This window comes from Hyposmocoma kahamanoa, unplaced genomic scaffold (assembly GCF_003589595.1).
Source record: "Hyposmocoma kahamanoa isolate Upper Pololo Valley unplaced genomic scaffold, ASM358959v1 232, whole genome shotgun sequence".
Taxonomy (NCBI): Eukaryota; Metazoa; Arthropoda; class Insecta; order Lepidoptera; family Cosmopterigidae; genus Hyposmocoma; species Hyposmocoma kahamanoa.
Window position 1 is genome coordinate 3,637,386 of NW_020653750.1, and position 16,645 is coordinate 3,654,030.

General features: G+C 36.3%; 1 protein-coding gene across 2 annotated transcripts in view; it reads right to left on the reverse strand.

Annotated features, from left to right (window-relative positions):
- LOC113228563 (E3 ubiquitin-protein ligase RBBP6) overlaps nt 1-16,645 on the reverse strand; it is a 55,546-nt gene that overhangs the window by 29,114 nt on the left and 9,787 nt on the right. For both annotated transcript variants that reach the window (XM_026461914.1, XM_026461913.1), the window contains 8 exons: nt 15,976-16,022; nt 15,803-15,871; nt 14,424-14,488; nt 13,191-13,313; nt 12,731-13,006; nt 12,190-12,279; nt 11,751-11,903; nt 7,676-7,744 (listed from right to left, as the gene is read on the reverse strand). In XM_026461914.1, coding sequence (XP_026317699.1) covers nt 7,676-7,744; nt 11,751-11,903; nt 12,190-12,279; nt 12,731-13,006; nt 13,191-13,313; nt 14,424-14,488; nt 15,803-15,871; nt 15,976-16,022 — 892 coding nt within the window. The remainder of the gene's footprint in view (nt 1-7,675; nt 7,745-11,750; nt 11,904-12,189; nt 12,280-12,730; nt 13,007-13,190; nt 13,314-14,423; nt 14,489-15,802; nt 15,872-15,975; nt 16,023-16,645) is intronic.

Genomic DNA, 16,645 nt, shown 5'->3' on the forward strand with positions numbered 1-16,645 from the left:
TAACAATTAATCAATTGTAACCAACACTGATGGGGCGGGATTATATTTTAGGTTAGATTAGTTTTTTAGATAAAAATCTCTTGCAAATCTCAGTTTTATTTTTATATCTTCATACGTATTGACGAAACCCAGTGCTGATATTTAACTAGAAATATCAATGTAACATTAGTATTAAGATGGAGTAAATGAAGCGCATTAATAATTTAATATTATAACACATCGTTCGGGTTATTTTTTAAATATTCCAGATAACTTAATGGATAACCATTAATACAAATAATTAAAATGAATACTAATTCACCAATCCTTTTTGGTTGACGAGTTTAATAGTTTAAGAAGTTATTAAGCAAGTTCAGTTTTTAGGCGTTTCACATTGACCGCGATGTGCAATATTTGTTTGTGTATCGAGGTCTTAGGTTTTCGCGATTGTTACACATAGGAAATTAAACTATTTTTTGGATCTAAATCGCGCATATTTGTTTTTTGAAACAAACTATTTATGACTGTTGTCAGCCGTGATCCGATTTAAATTCGAAAAATATTTTTTCTTAATCATGTTCAGAAGTGTTTGCTTTACTTTCAAAAAGCGAAGACGGAAAGTTTGTCATTTATGGACCGTGCGACTTCTTCCCGTCCAAGGCCTGCAAAGTATGAAAATTTTTGGTGAAATTACAGGCACATGGGACTTGTCAACTTACGTCTCAGGGTGACGGGCGCAGTGGCAGTGCCCCTCAAATCTTTGCGATTTAAAGCTCTGAGTGGCACTGCAACTGTTATGGATAGGCGTGTAGCTTACCATCAGGCGCACGACTTGTTCGTCCCGTCACTTGATATTATAAAAAAAATCCTTATTACTGTTCACTTGTGTAGACTTTCATGTCTACCTTCTAATAATGAGCTATGCAAACAGGCAAAAGAAAAACTCATACAGCCTACTGCCCAGTGTTCATAATTGCGAGAATTAAAAATACCTACCTGTAGCGCTTACTTAAAAAAAAGAGAAAATGGCAGTAATATTTAAATTAAAAGGTTTTGGTATTCTTTTGTTTTTTCGTCTTTTTTGTATTTTGGTCGCGACAATGAGTGCTAGTGAGAAGAGCAATAACGAAAATACAGTAATAGATACAAACAACTACTATTAATGTGCCTGGAAAAACAATAACATTTTCTTTTAGCAATAGTCCCAACATGTGAAATATTACTTTAACTATTAATTAACATTTATTTACTTTTTCCATTATACATCTTCTTCTCTTTAGTCTTTTATTCTTTCCTCACATTGTTTGAGAAAAATTCTATACATGCCTGCAGCGGAAACGGGGATTGCTTGACTCGTATTAATACAAGGCCTCGCTGGCGCTCGTCCTTGTAACTCGCACTCGTTCGGCAATCCCTTACTTCCCGGCCTCTGCAATAATGTACTACAATTTCCTATATGTTTGTGTGTATTTATATGTTTTGAAGTGTATAATTAAAAATTATGCTGCATTACCCCAAACGATCGCAAATTGGTTTTCATTAATCTAGGTTCCTATTAGGTAGACGTGGCGTGCGATAGAACTCTACGTTACCCATTCAACTGATTATAAAAAAGGGATACCGTACAAAAATTGTAAGCTACATTAAATGCCACTGAAAGTTTTGTACGTTATTACAACATAAAAAAAGCAACAAATAATAAGTTTAAACAATAAAAATAAAAAATTCCTTTCCACACAATCTAATTACCTTAATAGACAGATAATATTACACATTATGTCTTTGCTTATTAATTAATAATTAATCCGGACTATACATCCAAAAGGTGTCAAACTGATATATAAACATTAACAAATATATTAGTATCGTAAAAAGATTACACAAAATAGAATCGTTTATTCACATCAATCGTTTATTCATCAGATATGATAGCTTTGTCTTTATAAAAGATAAAAGAACTAGTTACGTTGTTGAGTGAAAATTTTTATAATACTATTTCAATACACAAACTTGATTCACAATCATAAATAATTAAACTAGGCATAAAAGTGATTTTATATTAATTAGGTACATGGGTCTAATACAACAAGCTTAATGTTTTAATCGGTAATAACTTTATAGCCAAGCTACATTTTACATTTAGACTAACAAAACAAGTAAAAAGTTACAATGGCCTGTTATAACAATACTAGTTATGAAAAAACATTGACATCAATTCGTGCAAACAGAAATCAAACTTAATTTGTTCAGGTTGTCCGTCTCTTTCGTCATAGTGTAATAAGACAAGTATGGTAACTCCATACAAACGTAACAGCGCGGCTTATATATGCACGCCTGCCCCACGTCATGTACGAACGCACACGTTCGCTTAATCTCGCGTTGCATAGCGCGGATCCTCTCAAGCGCCTTTAATTATGGAATTGAAGCGATCGCTCGATGTTTAAAAAAGGACATAGAGCGTGCCTAATATTGTTGAGATTGTGGCAGTTTGAACAAGAATGCCTCGAATTTAGAATTGTTTTTCTATTTCATAATCATACTCCATAATCAAGATACCAATTCGCAGTACTGGGATAAAAATATCAATACAAAAGTACCTAAAGCATTTATCAAAGGTTATTTCAATATAGCACGAGAATACTGTGATAACACCTTATTTCTTTCAAATTATGTTCACAAGCTCTAGGTACAATTAAACTCGGGGGACCGTTGCGTCTCCCTTCTCGGGGAGGGGCTGCGCTGGGCGCGGCCAGCCGCTGGTGGAGGCGCGGACGAGTGATAGCGTACCCGTGCCTCTACCTGCAACGGAGAGAAGGAACACCCCGGGTCGGGTTGCTCCCCTTCAGGGTTCAGCCCAGTCCCACATAACCCCAGGTCTGCCCCCGCAGGGCCGGGGTATCTGTAAACAGATTCCCTCGGGTAATAAAATTGTTGTTACATTAAAACAACAATGTAGCAACAACCCTACGCTTCGAGCAAAATGAAGGCATTTCAACGCCAAACAGGCCAGATTTGCCCTACTTGCTCTTTATATATATAAAGCCACAAATCCTGACTTACTTAGAAAAATAAAACGCATACTTCCCGATATGGTGGAAAAAAGATATTATACCGTTGTACGCGGATAGGCTTCAAGGCAAGGAATCAAATATGAGAAGACCTGAATGTGGAAAATGTAAACGAATGATCAACTGCCTGCAAAAACTATAATACATGGGGGGGATTTTTGGGCACTTTTATGAGATACACGTTGGTCAATTTCTGGCGAAAATAAAAAATGTTCGAAAATCAAATAAACAAGATGGCCGCCATACAAATTTCGAAGCCTTCTATAACGGAAACTATTAGAGATAGAAGATGCTGGAAGGAATGTCATAGAGGGCAATAGTGGTCAACTGCCTGTGCAAAAAAATTCAAGATGGCGAATCCAAAATGGCGGCCCAAGAAAAACTTGTTTGGGTTGCGGCTGAAAATTGGCATGCGGGGGGTCTTTAGGAGCCCTTAATCATAATTTGGGGTCAAAAATTTTTTTTCGCCATTTTTTTTTTATAGATGCCATATAAGTTTCGTTAAAAATAGTTGCTGAATGAGACTCGCTCTGTTTCAGCTCAAAATTGGCATGTGGAGGCCTCTAGAAGTGCCAAATAATAGTTTGTGCTCAAAATTGTTTTTTCGCCTTTTTCAAATGTGGCCGCCATACAAGCGTTTGTTGGCAGTAGAAAAAAAATTGTTCTGATCACTTCCAAAATTGTCATGTGGGAGTCTCTAGGAGTGCTCGATAATAATTTGTGATCAGCATTAGTTTATCGCCATTTTTCAACATGGCTGCCATAGAAGTATTTTTTGGCGGATGATTAGATGAAAATTTGCACTAATTCGCTTGAAAATCGGCATGGGAGGTCTCTATGGGTGTTAAATAATATTTCAGGTCAAAATTTATTTATGCCATTTTTAAATATGACTGTCTTACAAACTTTTTTAGCGGTTGATAAAATTTTGGTCTAATTCTACTGAAAATCGCCATGAGGGGTTCTCTATGGGTATTTAATAATAATTTGCAGTCAAAATTTACTTTTTGCCATTCATCAACATGGCCGCCATTAAAGAGCTATGTTATTATTTTTTTAAGTCATAAGTGCCGAGGCCGTAGGCCGAGGACTAGCGGAGGGCGAAGCCTCACCTTACGTAGGTAGTATACGGGGACTAGATTTCACAATTGTTCAAAATGTAAGGCATACTTCCCGATGTAGTGGAAATAATATCTTATTTACTTATACAACTTATAGCGTTCTTGTATCTCGACCGTCTCTCTGTTAGATTCTTTTTTATTGGAAGCTATGCCAAAAAGAGAAATATTTAGGGAAAAAATGCCAGACCATCACTTCAAATTTCTGGTCTTAAACTAGGGAATTTCTTGTACTATAAATACCAGAGTAACGATAAATCTGAAGGCAATACCCACAATACCCTGACCAGGACCAACTTAAAAAAGGTTTTTTTCATAAATTGGCTCAAATAAGGGATCGAATCTGGAACCTCATCAAGCGCCCATAGTTCTAATCACTGTACCACCGAAGAGCATAAGCACACCCCGTAATTTGAAAGCGACCACGCGCCACATGCCGAGCCCGACCTCACCATAGGTGGGGTATAGGGCTCCTATTATACTATGCTTTCTTTATCAGTATGAAAAAGAATCGCAATTATTTCATATTACTATAAGAGTTGTCAATTTACTCCGCATGAACTTGTGTGACTAGTAAATGCAGGGAATATTAAAACAACGTAAAGGGCAACGCATGCTATACTTGATACCCAGAATGCCAATCTCACTCGCACACCGGCGGCGTCCCTACTATCAAACGAGTCTGTCGACCTACTTATGACGACATATTCATCCAAAATATCGCACTTGAAACCAAGTAATGTCGTAATACTAAAATTGGTGGAATTAAGCCAACACGATTAAAAAAAATACTGAATGGATTTTATTGCGAGCAATATGGGTATTTTTATTTATACATAATATTTAGTTATCCTTTAATAAACGAAAATATATATTGATTGGTTTCATTCAGAGTTTTTTTAAATTTTCAAATCGTGTTTTCTCAATTGTACAATTTTTAGTTATGACAGACAGTAATTGGTTTCATGTGCGATATGTTAGTACCACATACTCTACAAACTATTGTAGAGTATGTGGTACTCATCACTAGATGAGCGGCCGCAAATTTTACTCCCATTATATAGTTAAACCATGAAGAATAATTCACAGTGATAAATTCCGAAAAAAATGTTTTAAGACTGACAATAGTTATTTGTTATGCACAGCTGCAAAGTTCTTGTTTGACGCGAGTGACTTGTATTGAAACCTGAGCAAGTAAAGTAAAAAAGTAAATAATATTAAAAATAGACTCCTAAGCGTAGCGAGGGTTTCAATACACGAGACGCAAAACAACTTTGCTGCCGAGCGAAACACACAACTTATCACCTGACTATTATAGCGAGGAAAACGGTAGATTAAAGAAAATCAGTTTTTTCATCGAAAGAAAGTGAGGTCCACCACAGTCCATCGTCAAGTTCGAACTTCAAAAACCTTTTCCACGCTAACATGGAAAAAATGCTTTTGCGCGCAGGTTTCTAATGAGAAAAAGAAAGAAAAAAGCCTGGGAAGAAAGCCTTTCCGAGCTAGTGAAGTGAATTCATTCATTGAAATAAATAAAACAAAGGTTTGTTTGAAAAAACAAATATGCGCGATTTAAATCCGAGAAAATAGTTTCATTTCCTAAATAAAACAAAAACAACAAACAGCTACGGTAAGTTGACGTGCAAATAGCGACGGTGTCTCTAACAAGCATCTTGCTGTGGTGGAATAGGAAAGGACTATCGGTGATTATTGAGGCGAACATAGGATTAAAAAACGAACTACGTAAACAAAAAACCTGCTGGGAACTCAAAAGTAAAATTACAAATGTAACCCACTAGTGCAATTTACTGTTATTTTCCTCGCTTGCAAATTTTACTTTTTTTTTTTTTTTTAGTTCCAATAGCAAAGATTTCTCTTAAAGTTAGGAATAAAGTATAACACGTTATACGTAGAAGAATTGAGAAATCTACGCAATGAATTTGTTAAAATTAATATTTATAAGAAACACAGTACAATTTATAACATAATATTACATATAAATATTTTTGTTACTCTTTAAGAATATTAACATTATGTTAAACAACAAAAAAGTATGGGTTAATAAATTACGCCCGAGTCTCCTTGTGTTGTAATTTTGTTAACCCCTACAAACCATTTTTTTTTTGTTTTCCTTTATTGTAGTAAAAAAATAAATAAACATGATAGTTCAAGGGATTTGGCGGATATTACCGAATTAACGCTGCCGCCCGATTTTTTTAGTCAAGCGTAAGTTACAAAAAGATGATATTTTGCCGCCGAAATCTACGAACAAACATATATTGCGACATATTGAAAAAAAAACGTCAAACTCGTGTACAAACCTATTTTCCACCCCAATAGCACAATGTACTATTTTAGATTTAAATTAGTCGAAAACTACCAAAACACAAATTGCATCTAATCAAATCTAAATTATTTAAAACGCTAGCGTAAACAATGACGTTATCGCTGCTAGAAAATGCATTTTTTTAATCAAAACGTTTATAATTCCTTATTCTCGCTGCAAGGATTGTACAGCGACAGCGTTATATATTTAATATTTAAAATTTTTAAAATTTTTGGAAATAAAATCTAAATAACCTATACCTATATGTTAATCTTAAGTATTCAAAGTTTTACAAGTTTAGAGAACACGAGGTCATAAAAAGCCGAATATTCTGGCTATTCTGTTGCATGCTTTACTTGAACCTACAAGGAAAATGGTAGTTTTTTAAATTACTTATTACCAACTTAAAGAACTTTTTATAAATTGCGTCGCCACCACAGCATGTCTTTAAAAATCTTATTTATACAAACTCGTGTACACGCTTATAGAGAAAGCTTTTGTGAAAAAGCCATGTAGACATTGATTAGTTAATAGAAACTAAACCTAATCAATAATATATTAGTACATGTATAATATTAAGGTAAGGTGAATTAAATGTTGTAACGCTCTGGGCACGTTCACAACAGATCTGAAATATTGCAGTATGCGACTGGATAGTTAGCTCTTATTATACAATAATTATGTGTATAATAAAACACGCAATACATAGACACAATAGTAATACAGATAATAAATAATCACAGATAATTCTTACAACCCATAAGTACATGTCAACTTATTACTTATACTTATAACTAAACAAATCAGTCGCTAATCACAGCCATGTAGTCAACTCGATGATTCATTCAGTCGTACAATCGAAGACAGTTGCACGTAGTTCGTTGTGCTGTCACTCGCCACTACTTTCTCTTTTTATTTAATCAACGCGTCAAATCTTCTCTCACACAAATCAATGTAAAATACAAAAATAAATACCCATATCGAATCGACGGTAACAAACCTTACGCTAAAATAACAAATACAAAATGGAAAACAATGCAGTCCGAGTAAGAAAATATAGATTTAACGTCCGCGAACACAGGTTCAATCCACTTGGCAATCTCATTTGGTCTATATACGTAAGACGTATGATTGGCGACAAATGGCGCACGAGGGCGACACTATTTAGAGTTTTACAATCGTACCTGGGTCCGTAAGGCGGGTCTACGCTACGTCGAGGCGGCGACAACAATTCGTCGTATACTCCGGGATACCTATCAACAACACAAAACACTTTTAAAAATTAATACTCATCTTAACCAATTAAAGATCGATCGAATTACCTATACAATAGATTTGTTTTATTTTATAGAGTAGGATTAACCGGACGGTTAGCAGAATAAGTTTTAAAATTCATCGATTTTATGATCCATTAGGTATAAACTATATAATTAAAACTCTTTCACACTGCGCAGAACTAATTGGCTTATAAAGTCGAAATACATATATACAGGGTGAAACAGAACGACTGACAAAGCCGAAAACTATGAAGAGTCTTAAATATGTACTTCATTGTACTAAAAGTCTTTTTGTTCTAAGTGTAATAGTTTCATAATTATTCAATGATAAAGATTTGCTTGATAAGTCTGTGTTGTCAACCCTACACAGTTATTGGATATCTTTGTAATTTAATAGGTCGTTGACCTCCGTCGTTGATCAGCACCTCATCAGTCGCTTTCTTTGATCAGTCACTTCCTTTCATCAATCATCATGTGAATGATGATTAATTGTGCGGGTATCTTATTGTATTACTTTGAAAGTAATTGAAACCCCTAAATTCCGTGTTTGGCGACCCAATATTTACATTTACCGAAAAAATGCACCTCTCATAGAATCTTCGGGAGACATGTTGTTTCTAAACTATGCGTTGTCATAAACTACTTACAACAACTTAAGAAAAGTAAAGTTTTCTAAATGACCCTGGCAGGAGTTCAACTCATATTGTCTGCGTCACAAGATAAGACTAACTTAAATAAACATAATTAAATTAAGTAAACACGTTCTAGAACATGTGTCAAGTGCTCAAATTACAATAGTTTCGTAACCCTTAATCCGGCCCTAACGTAAAATAGTAAATCAAGGCAGCCAATCACGTCTCTTATCACTGCTTAGAGATGCACACTTGATACCTGTTATCTGTTTTTGGTAGCATAATCGGGAGATCGTTATTTTTTTACTAGTCTATTTTTCACTGCATTTGGAAATACTTTTAATTTACACTACAAGAATTTACTAACTTTAAAACGAAGAGTTCATTTTAATGAGATCAACATTTAAAACTAAATTTTCTATTAAAGTGAGCTGGGTAGTTGAAATTTGAATAAATGTTATTTAAAAATAAATAAATCTCTACTTGGAGGTCTGCAGACCACCTCCACGGTTCGTTTTCTTATTTTTCAGTATCGATTATGGAATTGTTAAATTTAATTATTTATTACATTTCATTCAACGACCTGCACTTAACTTACTTTACAACAGACAAGACGATTATTGCGAAACCTATTTCTTTATCATAATTGTCTTTTTAAAATCTAAAACATTTAGATTTTTAATAATCAACGATATCCGACGAGTACGCCGCCGCCGCGCCGCGCGCATCTTCTATGCAGAGTTGCCAATTAACGACTTTGTCCTTTTATATGACATTTTGACATCAAAGACGTTTTTTATTTCTAGCGAAAAATTATTTGGTATTTTTTGCGCGTATTTAATAATGTTTAATCGTTTAAAATTTAATATTATTTTTATCTTAGTAATCAGGAGTCTTTTGCCTGTACTGTGACCAAAATTCTGTAAAGTTCTGGCCAATTAAATGGACCTTCTGTTTAGTGATATTTGCTTTAGTCTAGTTGGCAACACTTTTTCATTCATAAATTAGTTCCATTAGGAACTAATGAATGAAAAAGTTGTATGGTAACTCGTGGTCTCATGCTTACAACACAATTAATTTTTGGGTTGTGACAGCAACTTATTGTAATAGTGCCACAGACATATATCTAGATAGACGCCGCAGTACAGCAATTTGTATGAAAACCAAGCGTGGCACATTTTTTGTACCCGCTATGACGTCACAAGAGCTATTTAGGGATGGAAACCTCCTTCCGCTCGCTTTAAATCGATTGATTGAACGGAATACGTGTAAACAGGCGTATTCCATTCAATTAGTCGATTCTAAATATAATAATTTTTTCCATTCAATTAATCGATTCTAAATATAATAATTTTTGTTCAAGTATTTGGTGATTACAAGTTGTCGTAATAATAGTAGATAGTAGTATAGTAGAAAAATACTAGAATAAGATAGTTAAGTCCTTTATATTACTTGTTTTTAAAAAATGTTGATTACTAAGTTAACACTTTAATTTTTAATCGACTTCAAATATTGAAATTATTGTCCTTCCAATAAAATGAGCTTATTATACATTGACTTTTTATTTGTAAGTCAATGTTATTATATAACATATTTTTGTAATAGAAGATCTTATCAATTAACTTAAATAATGAATACGCACGTCAATATATCGCCATTGCAAAATTAAAACCTCTTATGTGTCATTTTGGTCGACAAGTTTTGTAAATATTTGGAAAGCGTATTCAAAGATACAGAAACATTTTTGCTGTACATTTAAATACCATTGTTTATCCAAATAACAAAATAGAACAAAAATACTCTAAAAATACTAGGAAAATTTTACAGAAGAAAACTCTTTCATTTTTCTATGATAGTTACTTTTAACACATAGGAGATTAAATTTGCAACGACGATATGAACTTGCGACTGCCTTAATTAATTTTACTAGATGGTTTTCTGTTGGTAATTGATCAAATTGATGAATGCCAAGATAAATGAAAATGTTACTGCTGACAAAATATGGTAAAATCTTATTAATCAGAGGAGGTTTCCTTAATGACGGCCTCGTGTGAAATTTTTGTGATTTGTTTATTATTTCTCAGATTTCTAACTCTGCTATTCTGTATATTTGGATAGCATCTTAGGTGGAATAAACTAGACCATCTTCGTCCTCGAAATCAACGCACTCATACATATGACCACCTCCAGGTTTTTATAAAGACAACGCACTGTTAATTCCTTGCATTATATATATTATTCGTCGAGTTGCGGACACCAGCCCGTTACACCAAGTACCAAGTACCAAGTATATATATTTTTGTATTACTCGTACTACATATCCAGCGATGTATGTAATTATTTGCTAACTATATTCGGACATTCGAGACAACGTGCTGCAAAAATTATCGAAAATACTGATACTACTGATAATATATACTACAAAACTGAAAAAAAAAAACAAAACGTTACAACAAAAGAGTTATAGAATATTTTTATAATATTGCTAAGGTCATAATTTTCGTCCCTTTGTTTTCAAAAACGATCAGAAAACAGTGTTGCCTAACGTATATACATCACTAAATGTTAAATTTGGCCAAAGAATATATATTTGTGTGGAAAACCACAATCGGCATGTGACCGGCACACCCAGGAATGTGTCTGGAATGTTTGCAAGAGGGGACGTGGACAAAGCGAACATCCTTTTAATTTAAAGTAAGTTCAATGTTTTTTAATTACCTATTCAAGTGAGAACACTTTTATTTCTTCTGCGAGTGCCAATGACATGAACGCCGCCTGTGGGGCAGTAGATGTACTAACACGATTGATTTGCTTAGGGTTGTTACACCGCGAAAGGACGAACATTTTTCAACTGCTATGTTTTTACATTTAAAGTAAATAAAACTCATGTATGTAGGGTTGTTAACGTGATATTTTCGGCTTTGTCGGTCGTTCCGTTCCACCCTGTATACCTATAGCATGATGCAAGTTCACTAACATGTGTGGTACACCTAAAAGGCACGCGAGAAGGCATTCCAACTATAGACACGTGTATTTTGGCTTTTAATGCTAGGAAAGACATTCATACTTTCTATTTTTGCATAGGTCGCATTACAGGACCGTCTCTTTTGTTTTTCTGTAGGCGCTACGCAGACGGCGTTCATTTTAATACGCGGAGGATTGTATAATAGAAGCATTCCTATAACCCTGTACAGCTATTATAGATTACTCCACGCGTATTAGTGCATCAGATAGAGGAGGATTCGACAGTTAGGGGCATTAAAAAATGTAGTCTGTGCAGCAAGTTATAGGAGTGCCCATAGTGAACACCCTCACGCGTATAACGCCATCGTTGGGAGTAAGATACTCACCGATGCGGCGAAAGAGGGCGCGGCGAGCGCGCCGGGCGCGGCGGCGAGCGCAGCGGCGAGCGTGGTGGCGGCGGCGGCGATCGCGGGCCCGGCGACCGCAGCGGGGAGCGATAACGCAACGGGGAACGATGGCGTCGCCGCGGCGACGGGGATCTACAACCACACCACTTAATTTACTATATTCACAAACAACCAGCAGCGTTAGTACGACAATGTGCGAGAAACGACATAGAAGCGCGAGATATTGCTATTCTGGTGCTTGCCGCGCGTTATCGTGCTAACGCTAAAGGCACGTTTATAAAACAGAATTGTTTTCTTTCTCATCGATAAGGGCATTTCTTTCTGGCAAACCAAACATAAGAGAGAAAAACACCTCATCTACGAATGTTGCGATATGTCGAATCGTAAAGAACAAACTTTTTCCATACAAGATCCTTACCGAGTCAACGACAAAGACCTCTCCCGGGTGCGCCGACGGCGTGGCGACCACGGTGAACGCCGCAGGCGACCGCGGGAAATAGAACGCGACCTGCAAACAATGAAAACACAGTTTATTTTTGTGTGCTTGTACAATACCAAATAATGGAGCAACAAACACTGATTAGCGACAATTATTTGAACGAATCTGTACATAATGAAAAGCAGAAAAGCTTTTTTCTTTTATTTGCTTTCAATTCAATATCTTACAAAAAAAGCATACATAAGTTAGGCAAGATAACCAGAAGGACAACGTAAAGATAGGATATGAATTAAAAGGAAGACTGCGAATCGATGACGGAGCCGAGGCATGCAGCTTATAAATGAAATTATTGACGAAATAAGTCATGCAAGTTTTTGACAATGAAACAAATTGAACAAAAATGAGATAGTAAGGATCCGGAGTTTCAAAAAAAGCATGCATAAAGCGAATCGACGTAGCGGGCTGCCGGCAACAATACGTCAATTGAAAGCACAATGAGAGCGTGGAATCAGAGACGAACCTAGAATATCGCGGGCGAGTCGAGGCGCGGCTACGCGGGCGAGCGCGGGGCGATCGTGGTGACCGCGGCGAGCGTGGTGAGCGTGGCGAGCGTGGCGAACGCGGCGACCGTGGCGAGCGAGGCGAGCGCTGGCTGCGCGGTGAGCGAGGCGTGCGCGAGCGAGGCGACCGCGAGCTCGACTGTGCTCGGCGCCGCTCTTCCTCCCTCCGCTTTGCGCGCATCTCCTTCTCGCGAATCATCCGGTTGAACGCCTCCAGGGGATCCTCCTCGGCGGGCCTACGACACAATTGCCCATGTTACTCTCTACGAGCCGAGCAGTAGAAAGGGATCATAGTGACCGAAGCCGAAATAGTAGACGACTTATGAAAATTTTACTAAACCCGTTCAGAGGAGCTGATCTTTTACATACTAAATGATGAGAATCTTGGATGATAAACAGGAGAGAGTACAAAACCCTTACCCATTAGATGGTGAATCCTTGATGCCGGGCGGCGGAGGTTGATAGGGATCTGGTGGGAATCGATTGTTGAATGGTGGTCTTGGCCCACCCACCGGTGGAGGTCCGTGTCTTGTAAACGGTGGCCTGTCAAAGTTATGCAAGTTAACAACAAATTCGAATATTCTGTCAATTCAGCATTCCTCTTTTTTATCACAACTGTAATTTCTTCAAGTACATACAGTGTGTTGAATTGCATTCTCGCCATATTTAAGTAATTAATAATAGAAATATCTAAAAATATTTATAAAAATATTCTGTTCAATATTCTGGCTAATTGTATCTAGTAAAGTTTTGCAAAACTGTCTAAGTCATATGCACCACGCAAGGGCAGTGATCCCGCCACCCGTTTCACCGAGCGATACGTAATCTTTCTCGATCGCTTATGTACCTATTTTTTTAATTATGGTTATGTACTAGTATTGTTATAATTTATTATATATTTACATTAATTAGAAAAGTTGACTGAACTTTGTAACTTAGATTTGGTACTTACCAGCTTTAGGTTACATGAAAGTATTGCTAGAAGTACCTAGCTCCACAGCTGGTGACTGGCTCCGTATCACCACCAGCTATGCAGAGATTCGCACTTGAGTTTCGTTTCAACATTAGACTCCGCAACTTTGAAAGCAGACACTCGTATCGTCGGCGTAAACTAAACTTTTCACATCATGCCGTAAGACTAGACACGCACTTGTAGGTATTTGATGGATTACCATGCAGGTTCTGGTGATGGTAGCGGTTCTTTTCTGTACCACTAACTCTTTGTTTACATACCAAACCATGAGGCATTTCGTGACAGACAAGAATAGAATGTATGTGGGATGTCAGCGTGACGTAGACGCAGTACGGGAAGCAATGTCGACTGATCTACCAATCGCGCGCTCGATACGCCACTTCCCCGTCGTCGCTACCCGCACCCCACCACCAAATAGATTTAAAAAGCGCTACTTTCTGTGCATTTAAGGTCATTGTTCACAACAAAAAAGTGCCCTGCAAGTCAATGACCTTTGGATCAAATTTGTTTAAAATTTGTTTAATTAAATAAAAAATAGGAAATCCTATTATAGTGGTAAAAATGAAATTTTTATTATCAATTAATTTTTTTAGTGATTTGAGTTCCGTTTCGGACATAGAATGACCTCTGTAAATAAGGCGACAATGCAAATCAACACATTGTATAAATAAAATACTCACTCATTATAACGAGGAGGTGCGACACTCGACATAAACTGCGTAGGCGGCCCTCGATTATAAGCGGCCTGTAAAAAACATTAATTATATCAATTTATTGGTCCTAGTTTTAGGTATCAAAGGTAACTTAACATATTCAAGTTCGTTATCAAAATAAAATTACGCTTTAAAATGCTGCAGTGCACAAGTGCCCGTACACCTCTAAATACAGGCTGTATATTTGAACGTGGGACATACTTATAGAGTGCGTTATATTCCTGATTCTGAACCCAAAGAAATAATAAACTAATGAACTTAAACTTTACAAAAAATATTTTTTTAATTTTTTTTATCGACTACTACTTGTGAACAACATTAGTTATCGAAATCTATACACATCACTATTATTGCTCCGACGCAACGGCGAGCTACAGCACGGCGGCGAAAATCAAAACACAGGTCGGGGGTGGGGGCGCGGACGCATAGAGACAGTGCACGCGCGACCTTGGTCTAGCGAAGATACGTAAATTATTAGTACTTCCGTTCGCTCGCGCATAATAGATATCTATTCTAACGTCGAATTGACTGAGATGGTGCGACTTTACGCAACAAGTGGTGATAGTGTGAGACGAACTATTGAAATGTTCCCAAATCGAACTATTAAACAGTGTCGAAGTGTTGCATGAGAGGATTATCTCAGCATTTTATACTATGTGACAAAATGTGTTTGTGTTGAACAATTTAAAACAAAATTTACTACGACGTGCTAGAGTATGTATTATGGAAAACGGTGGACATTTTGAACACTTGCTCCGTAACACGTAAGTGTAAATAAACTGTAAATAACTAAAAAATCAATCATTGTAAATAATTTGATTTCACATTTTTAACTACGCCAAAAACGTCAATTCTTATATTAGTTACTAAATCATAAACTTATCTTTTTAGTACGTAAAACATTTTGACGATAGTTCAGAAGTAAAAAATAATCAGCATAAGCCAAAACGTAATCCTTTCGATTACAGCTTTTTTCTTCAAAACATAAATATGCGTAGGTGAGTAACTTAGTTTTTATTTTCTAGAGAAAAGAGGTGCTTTTAGTAGGACGGGAGATGTGAAATCATTGTTATTGTTGCTGTCTCATTCGGCGCTCGCTTGGTAGTATTCCCATTGCACTCGAAATCAAGCGTAAAGGGAATCGGTTTATTCCTACGTACACTCCAAAACAAATTTGTTGATTTATTTTTTGTTCTATCCCATATCCTAATTTTATTTTAGGCTATATTAACTTGTAACATGATTTACTATGACATGTATGAATATGTCTCACTTTCAAATATACAGCATGTATAAAGGAGTTGTCAAATAAAAATAGATCTCTGCCCACTGGCAATTGCACCCACCTGAGACATAGGATCTCGACGCTCATCAATCGTCGGCGTACTAGCTCTTTGTTCATCCATTCTTGGCATCTGCAAAGTCAATTCAGTCTGAGTATGAAACCAACGATTAGGCAAGTTTTATATTTATTTTTATATCACTTGACTAGCGAATTTTATTCCAAGGCAGTACTTACATTCATTGGAACATCTATACCCAGAGGCTTCATGCCTGGATGAGGTCCTAAAACAAATGAGACAATTACTTATTTCAGAAATAATTTTCATCATTAAAAGTAACATACATTTTACAAATAAACTTAATGCTATATGATTATAATTTGAGAGTACCAGTTGGGGACAATGATAAGCCTAGTTTGTTTATGCTAGTGCCTTTTACTATAATAATACTCGTATGTTACATATACAGGCCAACAAGGGGTGACTTCACTGATCAATGAAAATAACTTCTACTACGGTCGCAAGTACGTAGATATCGTTGAACTAAGAGGATTTTGTGAAATAGCGAAAAAAATCAGCAGCAATATTTCTGGGCGAGTGTAAAATTCGGTATTTATGTGTTCATGTTCCATGCTTATCTCGTATTTTATAAATTATAAATCACAATGAATAAAACGTTTGTACTCTAAATATTACGCCGTACTATATTTTCATACAAACTCAATCCTATAAATCGACCTATTGTTTTCACTATTTTCAATCTGCCAATATATACTACGGCTGTCACAGTTCTTACTTTTGTATAGTATAAATTGCTCTTATTTTATAACAGATTTAGACACCCCCCACACTAGCCTCATTAGAGCGTCAGCGTGTTGCCAACGCACGCACAGCATCGACACGACG